General features: G+C 39.2%; 1 protein-coding gene across 1 annotated transcript in view; it reads left to right on the forward strand.

Annotated features, from left to right (window-relative positions):
• Window positions 1-17,600, forward strand: part of khdrbs2 (KH domain containing, RNA binding, signal transduction associated 2) — a 60,679-nt gene that overhangs the window by 18,828 nt on the left and 24,251 nt on the right. Inside the window, exons 3-4 of the mRNA XM_034152530.1 lie at window positions 6,728-6,844; window positions 12,455-12,601. Coding sequence (XP_034008421.1) covers window positions 6,728-6,844; window positions 12,455-12,601 — 264 coding nt within the window. The remainder of the gene's footprint in view (window positions 1-6,727; window positions 6,845-12,454; window positions 12,602-17,600) is intronic.

Consider the following 17,600-nt stretch of genomic DNA (forward strand, 5'->3'; position numbering starts at 1 on the left):
AACAAGATCAACAAATATTTTGGAGCGCACTTCAACAAGCTACTAAACATATGTAAATATGATAAATACAAATAAATTAGACTAAAATAAATTAGATCAAATATGTTGCAGTGCACTGTCACAACCTAGCAAAGCAAAATAATCGTTTTTTTCGATTATGTTGTTTTCGTCATTGTGGCAGGCCAAAATCGTAATTGCGATTAAAATACGATTAATTGCACAGCCCTACTAAAAACACATTATAATATATGCCTTCTGGTCAGAGTCTGCTAGCAACAAGCAGTTTGATGCAAGAAAATAGTAAAGTCTACAATAGGCAGTGATTAGATTTACTTGCTAAAGCTGCAGCTACTGTAAAAACCTGGAGGGATGATGCATTTCATTACAGACCTGTCCCAGTTGCAAAGCATCATTCACAGGGGGGGCGACTTGTGTGTTTTGTGCACCACTCGCTGTAAAATCTACATTAGGTTTGATGTTGTTGTATAGCCTGTCAAGATAAGTTGGCCTTGGCGCTTTGCACCAGCTCACCATCACTTTCTTTGATCTCCTCTCAAAAAGTGACGAAACCTTGAAACAGAGTTGATCTCGGTTGACGGCAGAACACCAGGTACATCTGTACTCGTCAGGTTTTGACACGTAAACAAATGATACACTCACAGCGACCTTAAGGAAGCCTTGATATTGTACACTGATACGACTATTTACTCAGCAAAAAAAAATAAAAGAAGATGATTAAGCAGCATAGTCATTTTCATTATAGCCTAACAAGAATTTATCCTCTGCTGTTTAATGAGACAGCTTGATTAGCATCTCATAACCTTGGGGCATGAAATGGATTTTCAATGGCCGATACTGTCTGCTTCTCTGAGTCCAGTGCTGGGACTACCTGCACCTGTATATATGCGTCACTTTTAGTTAGACACATAATGGCCATATTTCTGCTCTTATAACATTTAAACAAGCTTGTTTTTAAAGTATAACCTTTTATGGGGTATTGGCTTTCACCATCCCTTCTGCAGGTACATACAAACGCATCGCACAACATGTTAAAGTGTATTTTGTCCTTTTGGGTGCCCTATTTTTGAGCTTATCGGTCTCGGGTTATAGTGACCTTTATAAAGTGCAGCAGCGGTGCTCTACCTTAAGAGGAATTCCATGTTTGTCTTGCAGAGATGTCAGTGTGCCAAAGAAAGGCCTACATGTGGAAAGGTGTTTTGTCTAGATAAGTGAGGAATACAGTAGAGGGAGTACTGAGGGTGAATAACATTTCAGCACTTGTACGATAACGTCAGAGTTCCACTTTGGGATTTCACTGAGTCAATGTTTGTGTGATGACTTTGTCTGCAACACTGCTGCTCACGATGAGATATAATAACGTTAAACAGGGATTTCAGTAGAAAGGGCATTCGTTCTGGAAATGTGACAACATCTAGTTAAATGTCAGCACGCAGCATAAATTCACTTGATTTTGAAGTGGGCTGCTGATTAACAATATTGTCCCACAATGCAGTGAACAACAACAATGGAAGACTAGACCACAGCTGAAGACAATTAAACAAATTGCAACACTTGGTGAGACCGCTATGAAGAACAGAGGAAACATAATAAAGGAATAAATGCTTTGAAAAGCATTTGCCTCCTCATTAAAACAGCTCTAATCAAAAACAATGTATCAAATGACATGTTATGAAGCTCAGTGTTTGTAAGGATGGATTACGGACTCTGGCACTTTGCTTTTTGGTCCACTCTCACCACTCTTATGAACCACATTTAGGGAATACATTTCATTTATTGCGACAATATTGTAGGATGGACACAATCCTATTTTGACTGAATACTCATTAGTAATGTGGATATGAATAACAAACTGAGTAAAGGCAAAGTTCAGAAAAAGACAACAATTACCTGAAATGCAGCGTTAAAACAAAGAATAGTCAACACATTTGCCATTTATTAAGATTACAATACCAAATGGTATCTAGTCTCATTATGGATAGAATACTTTACAGCTAAGAAAGAGTGAAATTCTCTGTTGTTTTATTTTGAGCAGGATTTGTAAAGCTCTGGCTCGCTGTTACAAAAGTGGATGAGATTCAATTTAGAACAAATAAATGGTGTTTGTCGTTAGTCATTTAAAAGCCGTAGCTTGTTAGAGACGTGCACGAAGGTTGTATAAATATATTTTTTCTTTGGAAAAGCTATGTATCTGCTGCTCTGACAGCAGAACGCAGCTTGCCTGGAACACTTTCATGGTCTTAAACAGCTTGTGTAGCTTCTCAGCACTTTGGCATCGATGGCTGCTCATCTGTATTGATCTTGGCTGAAGGTGTTTGTCACCTGTTCAAATATACAGGGATCCTGATATTTGTTTTGTTTACTCTGTGTGTGTGTGTGTGTGTGTGTGAATCCATCTGGGTGACTGTTCAGGGTTTACACGCATTAATGGGAGTTGTTACAGTTTTACCAGAAAACTCTGCTCCTGTTAGCTGAAGATGTCGGTTAGGATGGGAAGATCTAGGTTCGCTATCCTCTGCAAATGAACAGACAATTATACTTATTTTTTAGATTTGAACTGGTTTACTCTCATCTTTCTGTGAAATGTATACTGTAGCAACTGTGAAGATTTAGAACATACAGTATGGTGTGCGAAAATAGGTTTGAGTCATATTTTCACCAGAGAAAACACCCTCAACAAAGTCAACAGTTTTAAAGTCATACCTTAATACAATGATGCTTAACTTTGCCTTTTAGATAGGGTGCTGAGTGGCCTGCCAATCAATCTCCTAATGCACATTGCAAAGTAATTGATTAAAAAAATATATGTCTGTACTTTAATTGAAATAAGGGGCCAGAGTGCATTACAAAAAACATTAAAAAAGACTTATTGAGATTTTTTATCAAAGTATTAAGGGAGGAAAGAGTCTGGGAAGACAACTATTAAGAGCAGAAGATAGAGACCAATTATGATCATTCCAATCCCATAAATGTGTATTTGCCATGAAAAGAGCTTAACTATGCAATCTATTCGGTCCCTGGTTTGGGCCGTTTATGCTTAATAAATAATCATTAATTCCAGCTATGTTTAAGGTTTTTTAAGCTCTTTCAAAAGTTACCCAACTAGATCTAAAATGCCGTTACAGTTATTAAATGCAGTAATTAATTTGTCCGATATAAGTCATATCATTTTAAATGTAATAATTTCAAAGAAAGATAAGTTATGGGACTTTATTGTTTATATATATTTAAAAGTGGCACCCATGTACAGCAAGTTTGGTATCCCTGTCTTTAAACCTTTACCAGTGAACCAGGTGAGCATTAAATCCCCTCCCTCCTGCTTCCTCTAATGTCTGCGGAGCTGAGAGGACACGGTCCGAGGACACGCTCACTGCCCAGTCATCCAGAGCTGTCATTATAGCCTAAACCTCTACCTGAGGCTTTAATCCTCCTATCAGACCGGACCTGGACTTCCCCCAATAGCACATCTCGCAACTCTGGCAGAAAGTGCCTTTGGACATCTGCAAATCTTGCCTGGCCCCGCTGCAATGCATTACAGGGAGGCAACCACGCACATTTTTAGACCTTAAGCCGATAAAGGTTTTTGTCTTATTAGATCTGCAGCACCTTGAAGAAGTTTAGGTTCCTCATTTCCATAGTTTTCGCTTTCTAGGGAACTGACTTTATACTACAGCAGAGACACAGGCTGGTTATAAAGTTAAAATCTTCCCAAGGTTTCCTAGTTTCTATTTATGTGACTGCTTCCTTAGGCTTTTTATTGTGTGTCAAACCATTCACAATTATTTAAAAAAAAGCTTGCACATGTGACTTTTATGGACGTATTTTAAGTAGTACAAAATAGTGTTGTTTCCTAATTGATGTTTTGCTCATATTTTGTTCAGAAACTACCCATTTGACTTCAGATGTGAGTTTCACCTCTCAGATTAATTACCACTTATCTTAGCATTGTTGCGGCTTCCTTAGGCCTTTCTTTTCACATCTAGTATTACTTTAAAATTAGCGTTAAAGAATCAGGGTCATAAGAGTGTAAAATCTAACCAAGTATCATTATTTTTAGTGTATGGAAAAATATTCTTGTAGGCTGCTCCGACACCCGGCTGGGATGCTCCTGTGTGTTTACAGAGATCTCGGGGCTTGTAGGGCACTGCAGTGACGTGGTATGAAATAAAGATAGAATGCTTAAGCCTGCAGCAGAAACAGGGTTTCTTTCAACAAATAAATAAATCATCTCTAAGACAGCAGTGGTTATATTGTTTTACATAATGTATAAGATAAGCCATACAGTGTTGCCAGACTTTACTCGCCAAAGTCTGAATGAATATTAAAAAGGTCCCGCTCAGGGGTGTTGTGAGGCATCACAGGTTCAAAAGAAAACGATAAGTCTGTGTGCTTCAAAAAGTCTCAATCAGAGTTAGAGAAAATGTGCAGTATACGGAGAATACCCACAATGACCTATAACATAACCCTGACTTGTAAATGTGCAGACTTGCTTTACAGTATGTGATGTTTTAAACCAATGTCATTTATCAAACCTGACTCCAGCACAACATTATTAAAGTAAATAAAGAATAAATAAATTGAATAAATGAAAATGCTTGCAGATTATTTAATCGGCAGCTCTAAATTGACCGTAGGTGTGAGCATGAATGGTTTTATGGAAATAACTGCTTTCATTTTCTGTATATGCAGGGCATTTCTGTATTTGGCTAGGGTTTTTGTATCTGGTCGTGTTTTCTGTATTTGCTTTGGGTTCATCACGGTGGATATTTTCTGTCAAAATGGGGTATGAACTCCATTTGCAGATGTTTTATTATGTTGCAATGCATTGAGCTCTTAAGGCCATGATACCTGTCCATTGTGAGATTTTCAAAGATTATCATCTTCTTCAAAACACCAACATACAACAGTCCTCATTCACTGAGGGTCTTGTGGAAAGTCCTTTGCTCAGATGCATTAGCAGGTTTGCAGATTTACATTAGTGTGACGTGACTCAACCTTCACCTCCTACTCAAAGCTCTGTAGACTTGAACAAAGAACTTCATTAAAATTACTTTTCACAATGAATATGGAGATTAATACATTAGAATTTATCTTGAGCAAAAGTTCTCAACTAACTGTTTGTCCTTCATGCAGAAATGGCACTTTTAGAAGTACAAATAAGTAGATCAAATTAACTTTCATCACTTTTTGTTCAATGTCTCAAATGTCTTTGTGGGTAATTGTTGTATCCACCAACACACTTCCATCTAATATCTGCATAGTTATCAGTGTCGAGCCTGCGGGGGGCACATTGCATCATTTCAAACCTCATTTAACACCGAACCATGCCCCTTTCTGAAGCCTAAATCGCTCGCCATGGAGCAGCAGAGTGGCTCCAGACATTCATTAGCTTAATGAAAACAGGCCACTCTTCTTCTACCGCCCAGTGCGCGTTCTCGACTTAGCTGCAGCGACCATCTGCTCTCAAGCTCCCTGTCAGCTATAGGATAGTCCTGTCAAAGCAACCCCTGTGAAGAAAGGCGTCCACGTAGGTGCCTTAATCATTCAGATCAGAGGACAGCCAAGGACAGTAGGGACTCTTCTTTCTCTTTTTTTAGAAGATGCTCTCATCTCCGCGTCCCCAGGCGGCTCCCTAACCTGAGATGTAGCGCTCACTCTTGATGTTAATGATGTTCATGAAATGAGCTGAGTGTGCAGTTGTCGGAGTTGTCTTGCAGCAGCCACACAGCTGGCACTAAAGTTATTATCCAGCCAGCCACAGTGGGAGAAGCCGCTTCGTGAAAAGGTTAATATCATTTTAGGGTTGGCCAGTGTGTTGTGGTGGGCGGCTGACCACCTGTTCAGCCTGGGAGGTGGGCTCTTATCATCTCATCTAGAAGCTAACATTTGAAGGTCAAACCATTCATAATAATACAAAAAAAAGAGTGTGTGAGCTGGTACATGTAACTTTTATGGCCGTATTTTAAGTAATATCGTGTTGCTTAATTGATCTTTTGCTCGTATTTTGTTCAGAAACTACCCATTTGACTTCAGATGTGAGTCTTATCTCTCAGATTAATTACCGCTAATCTTAGCATTGTTGCGGCTTCAACCACCCAGAGCTACCGCTCTCAATGTGAACACTAGCTGGGGCACAGCGAGAGGGGAATGATAGTCAGAGCCCCGAGGCCTGAATCTGATCGTTTGTCATCTGGATAGTATTACTTAATTTCCCATTGGGAAGAAACTCATTATTACTGACTTTATCTCAGCACTGACCTCTGGAACAGTCTCAGGAATGTTATTGGTTTGAGCCCATGTTTCCTTTTCTCGTTTTCTCTGCACGACATAGATGACCCTAAACACTTATAAAATACATGACTAGCCAGGGCACAGTTCAAGCAAATGGGTGGGTGCATACGAGTCCCACTCCCATTTAATGTGCTACACACAGAGCACATTTATATTGATTTATCATAGGCTACAGATTTTTCTCGCATGATAAATGGCGACTGGAATGGGAGATTATATTGATAAAAGTTGAGTAATGGTCATGCAGCCGACATCTTTTATGGTTAACCTTTTCACGAATGTATTAAATTCATTTAGCTTCCAACACATAAAGACTGTCTTCAGAAAAACATGTCTTTTCCATTTTGTCGTCTTCCTATACATAATGTTGGAAGCGTTGAGAAGGCGTCTGATTGCTTTTTTTCCTCCTGTGTCACAGTTTAATTTTGTCGGAAAGTTGCTGGGACCACGGGGAAATTCCATGAAACGACTACAGGAGGAGACGGGAGTCAAGATGTCAATCCTCGGCAAAGGGTCCATGAGGGATAAAGGCAAGGTAAGATATCGATTTGTGTTGAAATATAGTTGTTGGGCTGGTTCGAGATATCAAGAGTAAATATTTACAGAAACGAAGCACTTGAAATTCTACCAAAGCCCAGAAGAATATTCTAACCCACAACATCTGAGCTGTAACTGAGATGAATAACACCCAGAGTAGAATTAATAGCTTTCAGTTGACAAACATATGTAGAAGAAAATGTGAATGCTTTTCTGTATGGTGTTTAATAGCATATTCTGTAATAGTCAATTATGAATGCGGAGTAATGAATCTTTTTGCCAAAGTCATTTATCCTGCTGACTGGTGTTCCCCTGGAGCCAAAGTTATCCGAGCGTGTACACAGACAGCGTGCTGTATCTGGTGTTCACGCTTTTAACAGATCTGTGTGCCGCTATAGAGTTACAATGCTATTATTACTGTAGCCTCAGATACAGACATTTAGACATGACAAAAGACTTGCAGTGTTGCCACCTCTTTGGTGAAACTGGAGCTGCATTTTATAGCATCAAGAAAATGTTTAAAGTGGCTCTTTTACAATAAATGTCGATCAAATGTAGAAAATATTGGTGACGTTAAAATGCAAAGATTTGTAGCTACAGTATGTATATTTTAAAAATCTAGCAACCTTGAGCTTCACATAACTTTATAGTCAGTTTCAGCTCATTGTTTCACTGTCTCAGCATCCTTTTGGCCACGGCAGGCAGAGTTTTTTTTTAGTTTAGAACAAAAGGTCTTAAAGCTCACAAACTATACTACCTGCTGAGCATCAAACAGCAGACTGACACAGTAAGTGCCTAGCTGGTGAACATATTGAGGCATTTAGCAGTTAAGGAGTCAGACATTTCCCTCAAGAGATGGTAGAGAGCAAAAACAGAGCTAAAAGAGAAAGAATATTGGACCTACATTTGCCAGGTAGAGAGAAAGATTACTCACAATGAAAGCTAATGTTGCTGTTGACATACAACTTATTTCAGCTTGGTCATTTGTACATATTAAATGCAGTTTAGTTGAGAAAATATCATCTTTGCTTTAAGGTGGGGTAGGTAATTTTGGAGAAACCAGCTCGAGTGCGCTAGAATTTGAAAATACACAGCCGGAAAAAATCTGCCACTTCCTTACAGAGCCCCTCCTCCAACACACACAAACGCGCACATGACCAATGAGGGCACGAGATAAGTGTGTGCACAGATGGAAGGCTGACAGGCAGGTAGGCCATCCAGTTATTTTAGCCGGGCCGGCTAAAATGATTGGTCGTGCTTTTTACAGTACTACGGCTTCCACAGATGACATTTTTTTATGGATTTTTTGTCAAAGCACTTAAGATATTCATTGCTATCGGGATGTTAAGAGCATTCCATGGAATATAACAAAAAGTGTATCTCGAGCCGGTTTCTCCAACTTACCTACCCTACCTTTAAGGTGGATTTATTTGCTATTCTGGGGCTTTCAACCATATCAATGATCTTAATCAGAATTCAGAGTTGGCTTAGTTGTCATGTACTTAATAGTAAGAGCTATACAACTGGAGCTGTAGATGTGTTTTCAGGTATTCTGAATTTCACATGATGTTCTTAAGCAGAAAGAGTTGAGTCCAGTTTTGATGGACTTGTTGTAATAAAATCACAGCAGTGTATTGATATAATTGCTATATACTGTAGTTATACATATTTTACAGCATCAGGTTATGATTTAATTATATGTGCCTGTAAAAGTGGACATGTTAACCATGTAATCTTCCGGATGACTAAGCTTTTGTATCATTCAACAAATGGATGGCTTTGTAATTAGAAAGTATGGGTAATACGTTTTTGCATCAATTGTCTCTCAGTCCGAGTAAGTGCAATGAAACGTTTCTTTACCATCACATATGAATGGGCCTTGGCCGGTGCAAGAGTTCATTTAAAACTTTGGCATCCTGCCACTAAGTCTATTCAGTTCACTCGTGTGCCGCATTGTCTGCAGTGTGATAAATGAAGGAAAGAGGTGCATTATACGCTAAACAATGGTTTACATGCATGCATCAATAAAGATGTGATTCTGCACTACACAGCACATCATGCAAAATGACTTTTTATAATTTATTATATCCATGATTTATATTTATTGAAGGTTTATTTGATATGGTGAAATACAATAAACACGGACATTTAGTATCAGAGAGTGTTTGCGATGGATGCTGTTTTTGAAACTATTAGAACAGTGAGGTAACAAGAAGGTTAGTTCAATGCACCAACGTATATATACAAAATATTACATTAAAAAGCAAGAAAAGAGTACAGTATTGTTGCTGGAACAGGTTTTGGTAAGTGTATTAAAGTAGTGAAGTTTGCAGCAAACTACAAAAGATCAGGTAGCAAGTTACAGGTTCCAGAAAAGAGTTGTGAGTCATTACTCAGTGCCAGTATGAGTAACATGGCGTACTGCTTGTTTCACCTGGAGATTCAGTCTGAGTCAGATTCACGGAGCTTTGTGCAGCACAAAGGAAAATAATAGACCCCAAACAGTCTCTTACTGGTCAGCTTTGTAACGATCTGCCTTAGCTCGGTGTTTCCTGTGTGCCATATCGATTTTGTGTACAGTCTGGGCAAGTCTGAAGGACTCTGTGATGAGACTGACACCTAAAGGTCGTGACTGAACGTCTGCCTGTCACTCCAGGCAGCTGGTCACAGTGTGGGACAGACACAGCAAAAGTCTCACAACAAGCAAAAGTTGTCATCACACATCTCTGCCATCTCATCCTGTTCGTCAGTTGGGCGCATCCGTCTAGCCGTAGGGTATTGTCTCATGTTGGGACATTTCGCATCAGAACAGCCCACCAACACATAATGGACCATATGGTCAATATAACACCTTGTGCACTACATTGGTTAATATGGTGTGTGTAGAGGCTGAGAGTCCTCTTAGAACACCGCTGCAAGCAAACACTGCAAGGTCAGAGAGATTCTTCAGTTCCTTATATAAGTGCAAACATAAAGTATTGATGGGTTTAATACAGGCATATTGCAGTCATGGTTACTGATGTATATCTCAGTGTGCTGCCCTGTCTGTAAAAGTCTCCAGAACATTCCAGTGACAAACTATTGAAACAACTTGGGGACACGATCATCCGCCCACATGCATGTTTTGATCTGATCCATGATGACTTAAGCTCTCTGACAGTGAATGGGAAGCCTGATGAAATTGTAGGAGTGATTTTTAATTAAAGCTGATTTCTCCTCTAGGGTAGATAACAGCCCTCTGATGCAAGGACAAAAGTTTGAATCCCCAGATTGGCTTGGTGAGTGGCTCTCTAGCTTCTCTTAACAGCCACCATCAAGGTGTCCTTGAGCTAAACACTCAACACCCAATTGTTGCAGTGCAGTACGAATACACAAAGGTTCCAACAAAATGTATTTTGGCATTATGAATAATCCCTAAATTGTTAATTAAGTAGCAGCGGCTTTTGCAACTAATACAAGATGACAAAACGTACCCACAAGGTCTGACATCACTTCCTATTATTTGCACAACAAAAAGTTCATGATTCAACTGGTCTCTTTAAAACATAGTAAGGACTGGCCCCGAGCTATATAACAGATCCTTTAGGCCGTTAAAGTTAGTGTGAGCCTCAGGCAGGGGCCCCTTGGGGACTCCGTTAAGACTAAGACTGAATCACGATTGGGCTTTTCTTGCCATCAGACTTTTGAACAGTTTGCATTAGGAGCATGGATTGACATCTTTCCTCACTTCAGTGCTTTCTGGTAGACTTTCTTTAAATCAAAGCCCCCTATCCAAATTGAACACCTCTCTGCATTCCTAATTTATTTCTCCCTGCCCCTACCTCATTTATCCTGTGGAACTCTTTTGTTTTAAGGATTTATTTAACTGATAGTGTGGAGTTGAAGTGAACACACAGAAGGGGCTAGAATTAGCATGAGGCATTTAACCAGCCAGATATACATTGAAACACAGGACATTTTCTTTTGTTTTAATTTGATCATTTTGATGAAATATCTTAGTTTTGTTTAACGCCATTCACAGTGACAAAATGGAATTACTGATAAGAGAAAGAGGCCAGTGTTCTTGTCAATGTAAAGGGAGTAATCTGACAATAATGTAGAGACAGAAATCCCATGGCACCTACTGTTTGTCTTCGTCATGGAGGTGCCCGCATCATTTCCCTGATGTGTGTGTGTGTGTGTGTGTGTGTGTGTGTGTGTGTGTGTGTGTGTGTGTGTGTGTGTGTGTGTGTGTGTGTGTGTGTGTGTGCTGTTTTATTGATCACACGTGTCATGCCTCACCTGTCCACCAGGCATCCCCTGTGTGTTGTACTCGCTGGCACACCTGTCCTTCATCTGCTAATCAGTCTGCTGCCTCCCCAGCTGCACCTCGTTTCCTCGTTACCTCGTTAATCTTTCTTTTTGCCTTGCTGTCTGAAAATGAAATGCCCAAAGATAATCAGCCTGCTCATGATGTGATGTTCCTTCCTAAACTGTAACTGTATATATGCTTTTTCAGAGGGAATTATTTCTGTCTTGTTCCTTGATTTTTTCCCCCACATCCACTTGGTCACAAATTCATCATTTACTGTCCATCACGATGACATGAACTATATGCCATGTCTCAGGCACAGGATGTCAATCCATTTAAACATTTCCCCGAGCTGTTTTGGAGCCGAGCCTGCAGAGCTTTCTTGACAAAGAATCACCAAATGCAATTTCTAGAAGAAAAAAAAAACACATTCCCTAACAGCATCCCTAGTGCCAAATATGTGACTGAGCTGTACTATTTCTCCGTTATTCTTGTCAGGTTATTTTAGTGTAGTTGTCAGATGAGCAGTAATTATTCTTTGGAAGTAGACATATTCCTTACACAAGTGAAGAAAAGGCCACATATCATTCAGAGATGTTTTTGTGTGGGTACTACAGTGATGAATGTAGTGATTTCTCAAGTGTCTCCTTGACTTGAAACTAAATCAAAAGTTACTGTTGGTTAAAGCATGTCTGTCTAATACATGTTTGTAATGAAAGGAGGAAAAAGAGGTTGTGTTGTGTCTCATAGCAAAACATCTTTATTTTCAAAATGATTGTACAGCAGGAATATTTTGTGGCTCAATACAAATGTTTAACCAGGCTAGCAAGTTTTTGGCCCGACCAATTTTGAAATATCTTAACAATTGAATGGATTGCCATGAACTGTGTAAACAATCTGGTAACTGGTGAAGTATCCAATTGACTTTGCACTCGTCCCAAGTCAAGTCTCAAGTAAAGTCAGGCTAGGCCTAATTCCTAAACTTTGAATTTCAAGCCCAAAACAAGTCATAATGCACTCCTATTTCGAGTCTATAGTAATTAAAAAACATGAGAAAATATGTGTTATCCATCATATATTTAGTTGTTGTTGTACACACATACTGGAAGATATAATCAACAGTTCATAATGATTCATCAGCATAGACTACTTGCTTTGTTTTATTCAATATGCAGTACAATATAAAAAACTGATTCCAAAATCCAAATGGTGTGCAATATTGTAATTACTACCACTAACCCAAACAACCTCGAAATGCATATTGGGTTTCTATTTTATCTGTACACATATTTGACTTGCTTTTTTGTTTTTTCACAGGAAGAAGAATTAAGGAAAAGCGGGGAGGCCAAATACGCCCATCTGAGTAATGATCTACACGTTTTAATTGAAGTCTTTGCTCCACCTGGAGAGGCCTATTCGCGCATGAGTCACGCCTTGGAGGAGATAAAGAAATTCCTAGTTCCAGTAAGTGTAATACTTCACCTTATTTCCCCCTCCTATTTTTCATTAGTGTGCAGTATATGAACATCAGTTATTACTGCTGACATGATTGTTTCTCCAAGAGTTTACAGTATGCAGGGTTTATTATTATAAGGGTTCGATAAGCACTTTCTCCGCTTTACAGCCACTTCCCTACACTTCATGCCCTTACTTACAAATGAAAACTAATGTATTCAGCAATTAATGTGCAGTATGAAAATACTTGCAAGACTCTGGCAACGTATAGCCCGGAGAACTGAGCAATAATTAATGTGCATGTTGTGTACTCTTGCTGAGTCTAAGCTGCAAATATTAATCAAGCTTTGCCAATGTGACAAGCCTTATAGAGGAGTTGTGCTGCATGAGTCTACTTGTTGTTTCTTCCTATTCCGAAACCTTGCTCTTACAAGCATTTCTGCTCGCCGGGCCAGTAGGATGATGCTGCATCTTCATTGTACAGCTAATACCCTTCCTAGTACAAATTACAGTCTGCAGAAAAAAGCAAGTATAGCTACAGTATAAAGCTGCTCCTGATGTTTCTGTGTTAGACTTTCAGAGAAAATACTACATGTAAAAACTAGACATATCTTGGGTTCAGACAGGGACTTTGGTCTGGTACCTGAAGGTTGCCGGTTAAATTCCCGGATCAGTCCAAGACCAGACTGACACTTTTAAGAGGTGCCGTTTCACCAACTGGGCACACTGCTTAATGCTAAACTTCACCTTGAATGTGGTGCATGCATTTCCTTTCTTAAAGGGGACCTATCATGCAAAATGCACTTTTTGATGTATTTTATATATAAATATGTGTCCCCGGTGTGCCAGGGAACTCACCAAGTGTCAGAAAACAAAACCCTCTCTCTTTTCCTCCGTACCCAAATCTCTAAAAACGGGAGTACTGTACAACGGAGCTCATCCAGATTTGCGTCCGATATGACGTAATATCAGAAATGTGGACCCACGGCACTATCAGAAACGTTGCTATCAGAAACTATACCCGACGTGTTTTGGAGGTTATATGGTCTTTGTTTACATTAGCAAGCATCGCCAACACTCAGAGCTAACCTGTACTGGAGAGAGTATGTGTAAAAAAGCAGGAAATAAAAAGGAACTCACCTTGTGGTAAACCCACAAGAGAGAAAGCATTTGAGCTCCATACTGTTTCAGAAATAATGCTTGATGTGGTTTGGAACATGATATGGCATTTAATCACGGCAGCATTTAGCTGAGAGTCTCGTAGAATTCTGAGCAGGCACAAGCTAAGGACCCCAAACCTGCAGTTCTCTAACAGGCCTGAAATAGAGAGATATGAGGGATATCTAAAATGCATGATCTGTTTGGTATTTTGAGCAAAACACATCATAGACATGTTTTTTATATATTTGTATATATCTGAGACCCATAATATATGCCTAAAAATAGCATAATTGGAGACCTTTAAGACTTTAAGATTTCAAAGAATTGTGTATATTTCATAGGAGGTCTTGTTAAACATATTTAATGTACCTTTCGATGTCTTCATGTCCCTCCTAACAGCTGCTCATGAGCCTCTTTGACTGGATGTGCAAACAGTTGTGATGAGAAGTCGGGCCTTAAAAACAGAACTGGCCCCTGCTGAAAAATTAGTTATGCATTCAGAGCACATTTCGGAACCGTTACTGTGCTCAATAGTATGGTAAAACAAAGCTTTGAACAACCCTCTGCCGAGATAACATTCAGCAGTTTGGTGCTGTAAATGCACACCAGGCGTACATTTTCTCAGAAATGCTCATATGCTTCACAACCCATTTGTGCTCTGATGTGATTTGCATTGTGCCATCCACACCAGCTTGTTGTGGTAAAAAAAAAAAAGGGTCAGATCAGCAGGAGCTTTCGTGTATCGTTAGCTGGGGTCACTGTATAAACTGCAGTAAACACAATGCTTTACTTTCACACTATATTTCCAAGAAAATAAATATATTACTGGCAGAGTCTCAGCTCTTGCTTCATTGCAGTAGTTAAAGAGGAGGTACTGTGTATTCTAAATGGTTATAATAACAGTACAGTGTGTTTTCTAAATAGTTTATACATAGCGTTGGCTGTAATACATACAAGTGTAAAACCATTAAGGCCAGACAACAGTTTGAGTCTTTTGTGTAAATCTGCCAACAGAAATAATTAATAATGCAGTGGGACTGTAGGGAGAGACCAAATCAATAAGGTTTAACTAAGTGACATAAGAGCTGACAATGATAACTGCATGAGAAGGCACTGTTTGCTATATTTGCGGGGAACCATTTAGTCCCAGCAGTGAACACTAAAACCTCCAATACAGTTGCCATTATTATAAATGCCAAACTAAAATAATACCTGCTCAATTTATATATTATTCAATTAATACTAAACATATATATTTTCTTTTTATTGATGAAAAATATAATGTGAAGTTAGAAAATATGAACACACTTTCCCTTAAGTCCACTTGTCATGTTTATGCCAGAAAAATAAAGACCAACCATTATATTGTATAGCACATGCATGCTGCCTCAGGGGTCTTATAGTTTTGCCAATAAACTGCATAATGTAACACAAGAGGCATCTGTCAGTATCCATAGTAACAGATGTGTCCTGCCTCTGGTGCAGAGTGGCAAATGTGCCCTGCTGTTTATCTTGTTGTTATTGCTTCGCTGTGTATTAACAGAGACTTTTACTGTTTTCAGAATGCAACTTCAAGTGAATTGCTATTGGGCATTAGTTTGGTCGAAAATAATCAGCTTGGATTTGATAACTTGTTAATGTTGTTAATTCAAATTATCATACTTCCAAAAGGCAGCATAATGTTAATTAGCTTATCGGATTTGATTAACTTAAAGGGGGACTACATCGATTTAACACATCAAAGTCTGTTTACTGGGGTTGGGGAGTACTACTGCATATGTAGAAAACCTTTAGCTCCAGGAGGTCCAGTGTAAAGTCTGAGAAATTAACCCAATGTGGTAATTGGTTTAAATACAAGACCAAGTTTGAGAATGAAAAAACTCTGAAGGTGTTTAAAATGTTAACTTTCAGCTGCTTCTACACACTCAAACTGTCAGCTACAGTGTTGCATTGTGGATATGTCGGCACCTGGTCTGACAAAGAGGAAGATTGCGTTTGATGCAATTTGTTTAAACTGTCTATCTTGAGTTTAACAATGTTAGAGAAATTCCAGGACAGACTCCCTTTTTTTAAATCAGTTTTTGTCAGCTCAGCATGTAAAATGTAGAATGCACCAAATACAATTTGGCCCAGGAGGAAAGATTGACTGAATTTATGATCCAGCTACAAACATGCCTGATTCGAGACAGCTGGTGTGCAACACTATTGCTTTTCTCTGACGGCCCACCAGGAAAACTAGCACTGCTCCAGTAGCCAATATACCCCTGCTTGTGCGACATTATGCTTCAAAAACCCAACTCAACTCAGAGTGATGCAGCAGGCAGGATCACAGAGACATGGAGTCGTCTCCCACAGCGCCACATGTTTAGTTAAGTGACTTACACCGCTGGTGGCAGCTATAATCTAAGTATGTGCCAGAGCCAGAGAGCTGAAGTGAGCTCACTGCTACACCTCTCTCCAACAAAAACTCAAATGTGCTCCATCTTCTACGCAAAGAAACAATCTTTTAATGCAAAAATCTGAAAATAAATGTCTTGGTTTTTAACAAAACATGCTTCCCAGTGAACTAATATCTACAAAACAGGGAATAACTTGTTAAATGTTTAATTCATTCTTATGCCGTTTCTACACATTTATTCTGATATTCACAATTATTGAAAAAGGAACACACTATTACATGAACAAGCTGAGTGACCATTTCCAATTTCACAGGCACCATTACCGTATTTTTGGTGAATGTATGCAGAAATAGCACACAAAGGCCGCCAAGGACTACAGTTTGTCTGACTGTGAGTTTTATCAGTCGTTGAAGCAACTGAGGAAAAGAAGATTGTCTAAACCGAGCCCTCAGATCTGCCGTGAAGCTAAATCTGAATACAGAAGTGCTGTCAGTGCTGTCAGCTCACAGTTATGCACCCTGGAAAAAGTGCAAACAGGAACCTGATCAGTGCGATGCTGTATAAACACGCTGAGAGAAGCGAGAAGGAGGAGAGGAGCTCCTGCTGTCAGCTGGATGAGTGTGTGGCCTTCATCGCGGGCCAGACTGCATTTTGGCAGACAGAGGGTGACACAGATGCTTGAAGAAGATATGTGAGGGTAATTTGTTTTTGCATAAGTCAAACATGACGTCAAACTAAAATAAACAGGCTATTAAAACGGAATTACATTTAATCTATTTGTTCCATATGATCCCACATAAAGAGACAGAAGACTTGCCCGGTGTTGCAGGGGCAACCACTTCTGTTCAGTCATCTGCATTATTACCTTCAGCAAAGACCCAGACAGCATGTGCTCCTAACAATACCTGGCCAATTTACTTTGGAAATGAAGGAAGTGCAATTAATGTTGAGCTAACTTTGAAAGAAATCCTAGGAAAGAATACTTTTTTTTTTTATTTACGCAATGGTAGCAGATGTTGTCCTTTAATAGCGCACTATATTATGCAGATGTGCAATTCTCAGGTGCAGTAGTAGTTCACTTATTCTTTGCTGCATCAGGACCTTGATAGTAGCACAATAAAGTGAAACATACAAGCATAAGTCCTAAATTATACTAACAAATTAAAACTTTTGGTATCAGAAGTCCAGGCCTTCAACCAGTGCTTTTGTTAGGAGCATAAATGAGCAGCTCATGCAGAAAAACATATGGAGATACAGTACCGAATTTAACAAGCATTATATCAAAATGCAGATAAACAGCTGTTGCTGCAGCTGCTTCTGTGCCGCTGGATCAACAGGCCTGATGTGCTTTGGGAAGATAAGAACATTTTTCACTAGGTTGTTACGCAGGACAGCATGTTCTCTAATGGTTTTTCAGACTTTTATTTAGCTGGAAAACAAATCTTACA

The sequence above is a fragment of the Trematomus bernacchii genome, unplaced genomic scaffold (assembly GCF_902827165.1).
Source record: "Trematomus bernacchii unplaced genomic scaffold, fTreBer1.1, whole genome shotgun sequence".
Taxonomy (NCBI): domain Eukaryota; kingdom Metazoa; phylum Chordata; class Actinopteri; order Perciformes; family Nototheniidae; genus Trematomus; species Trematomus bernacchii.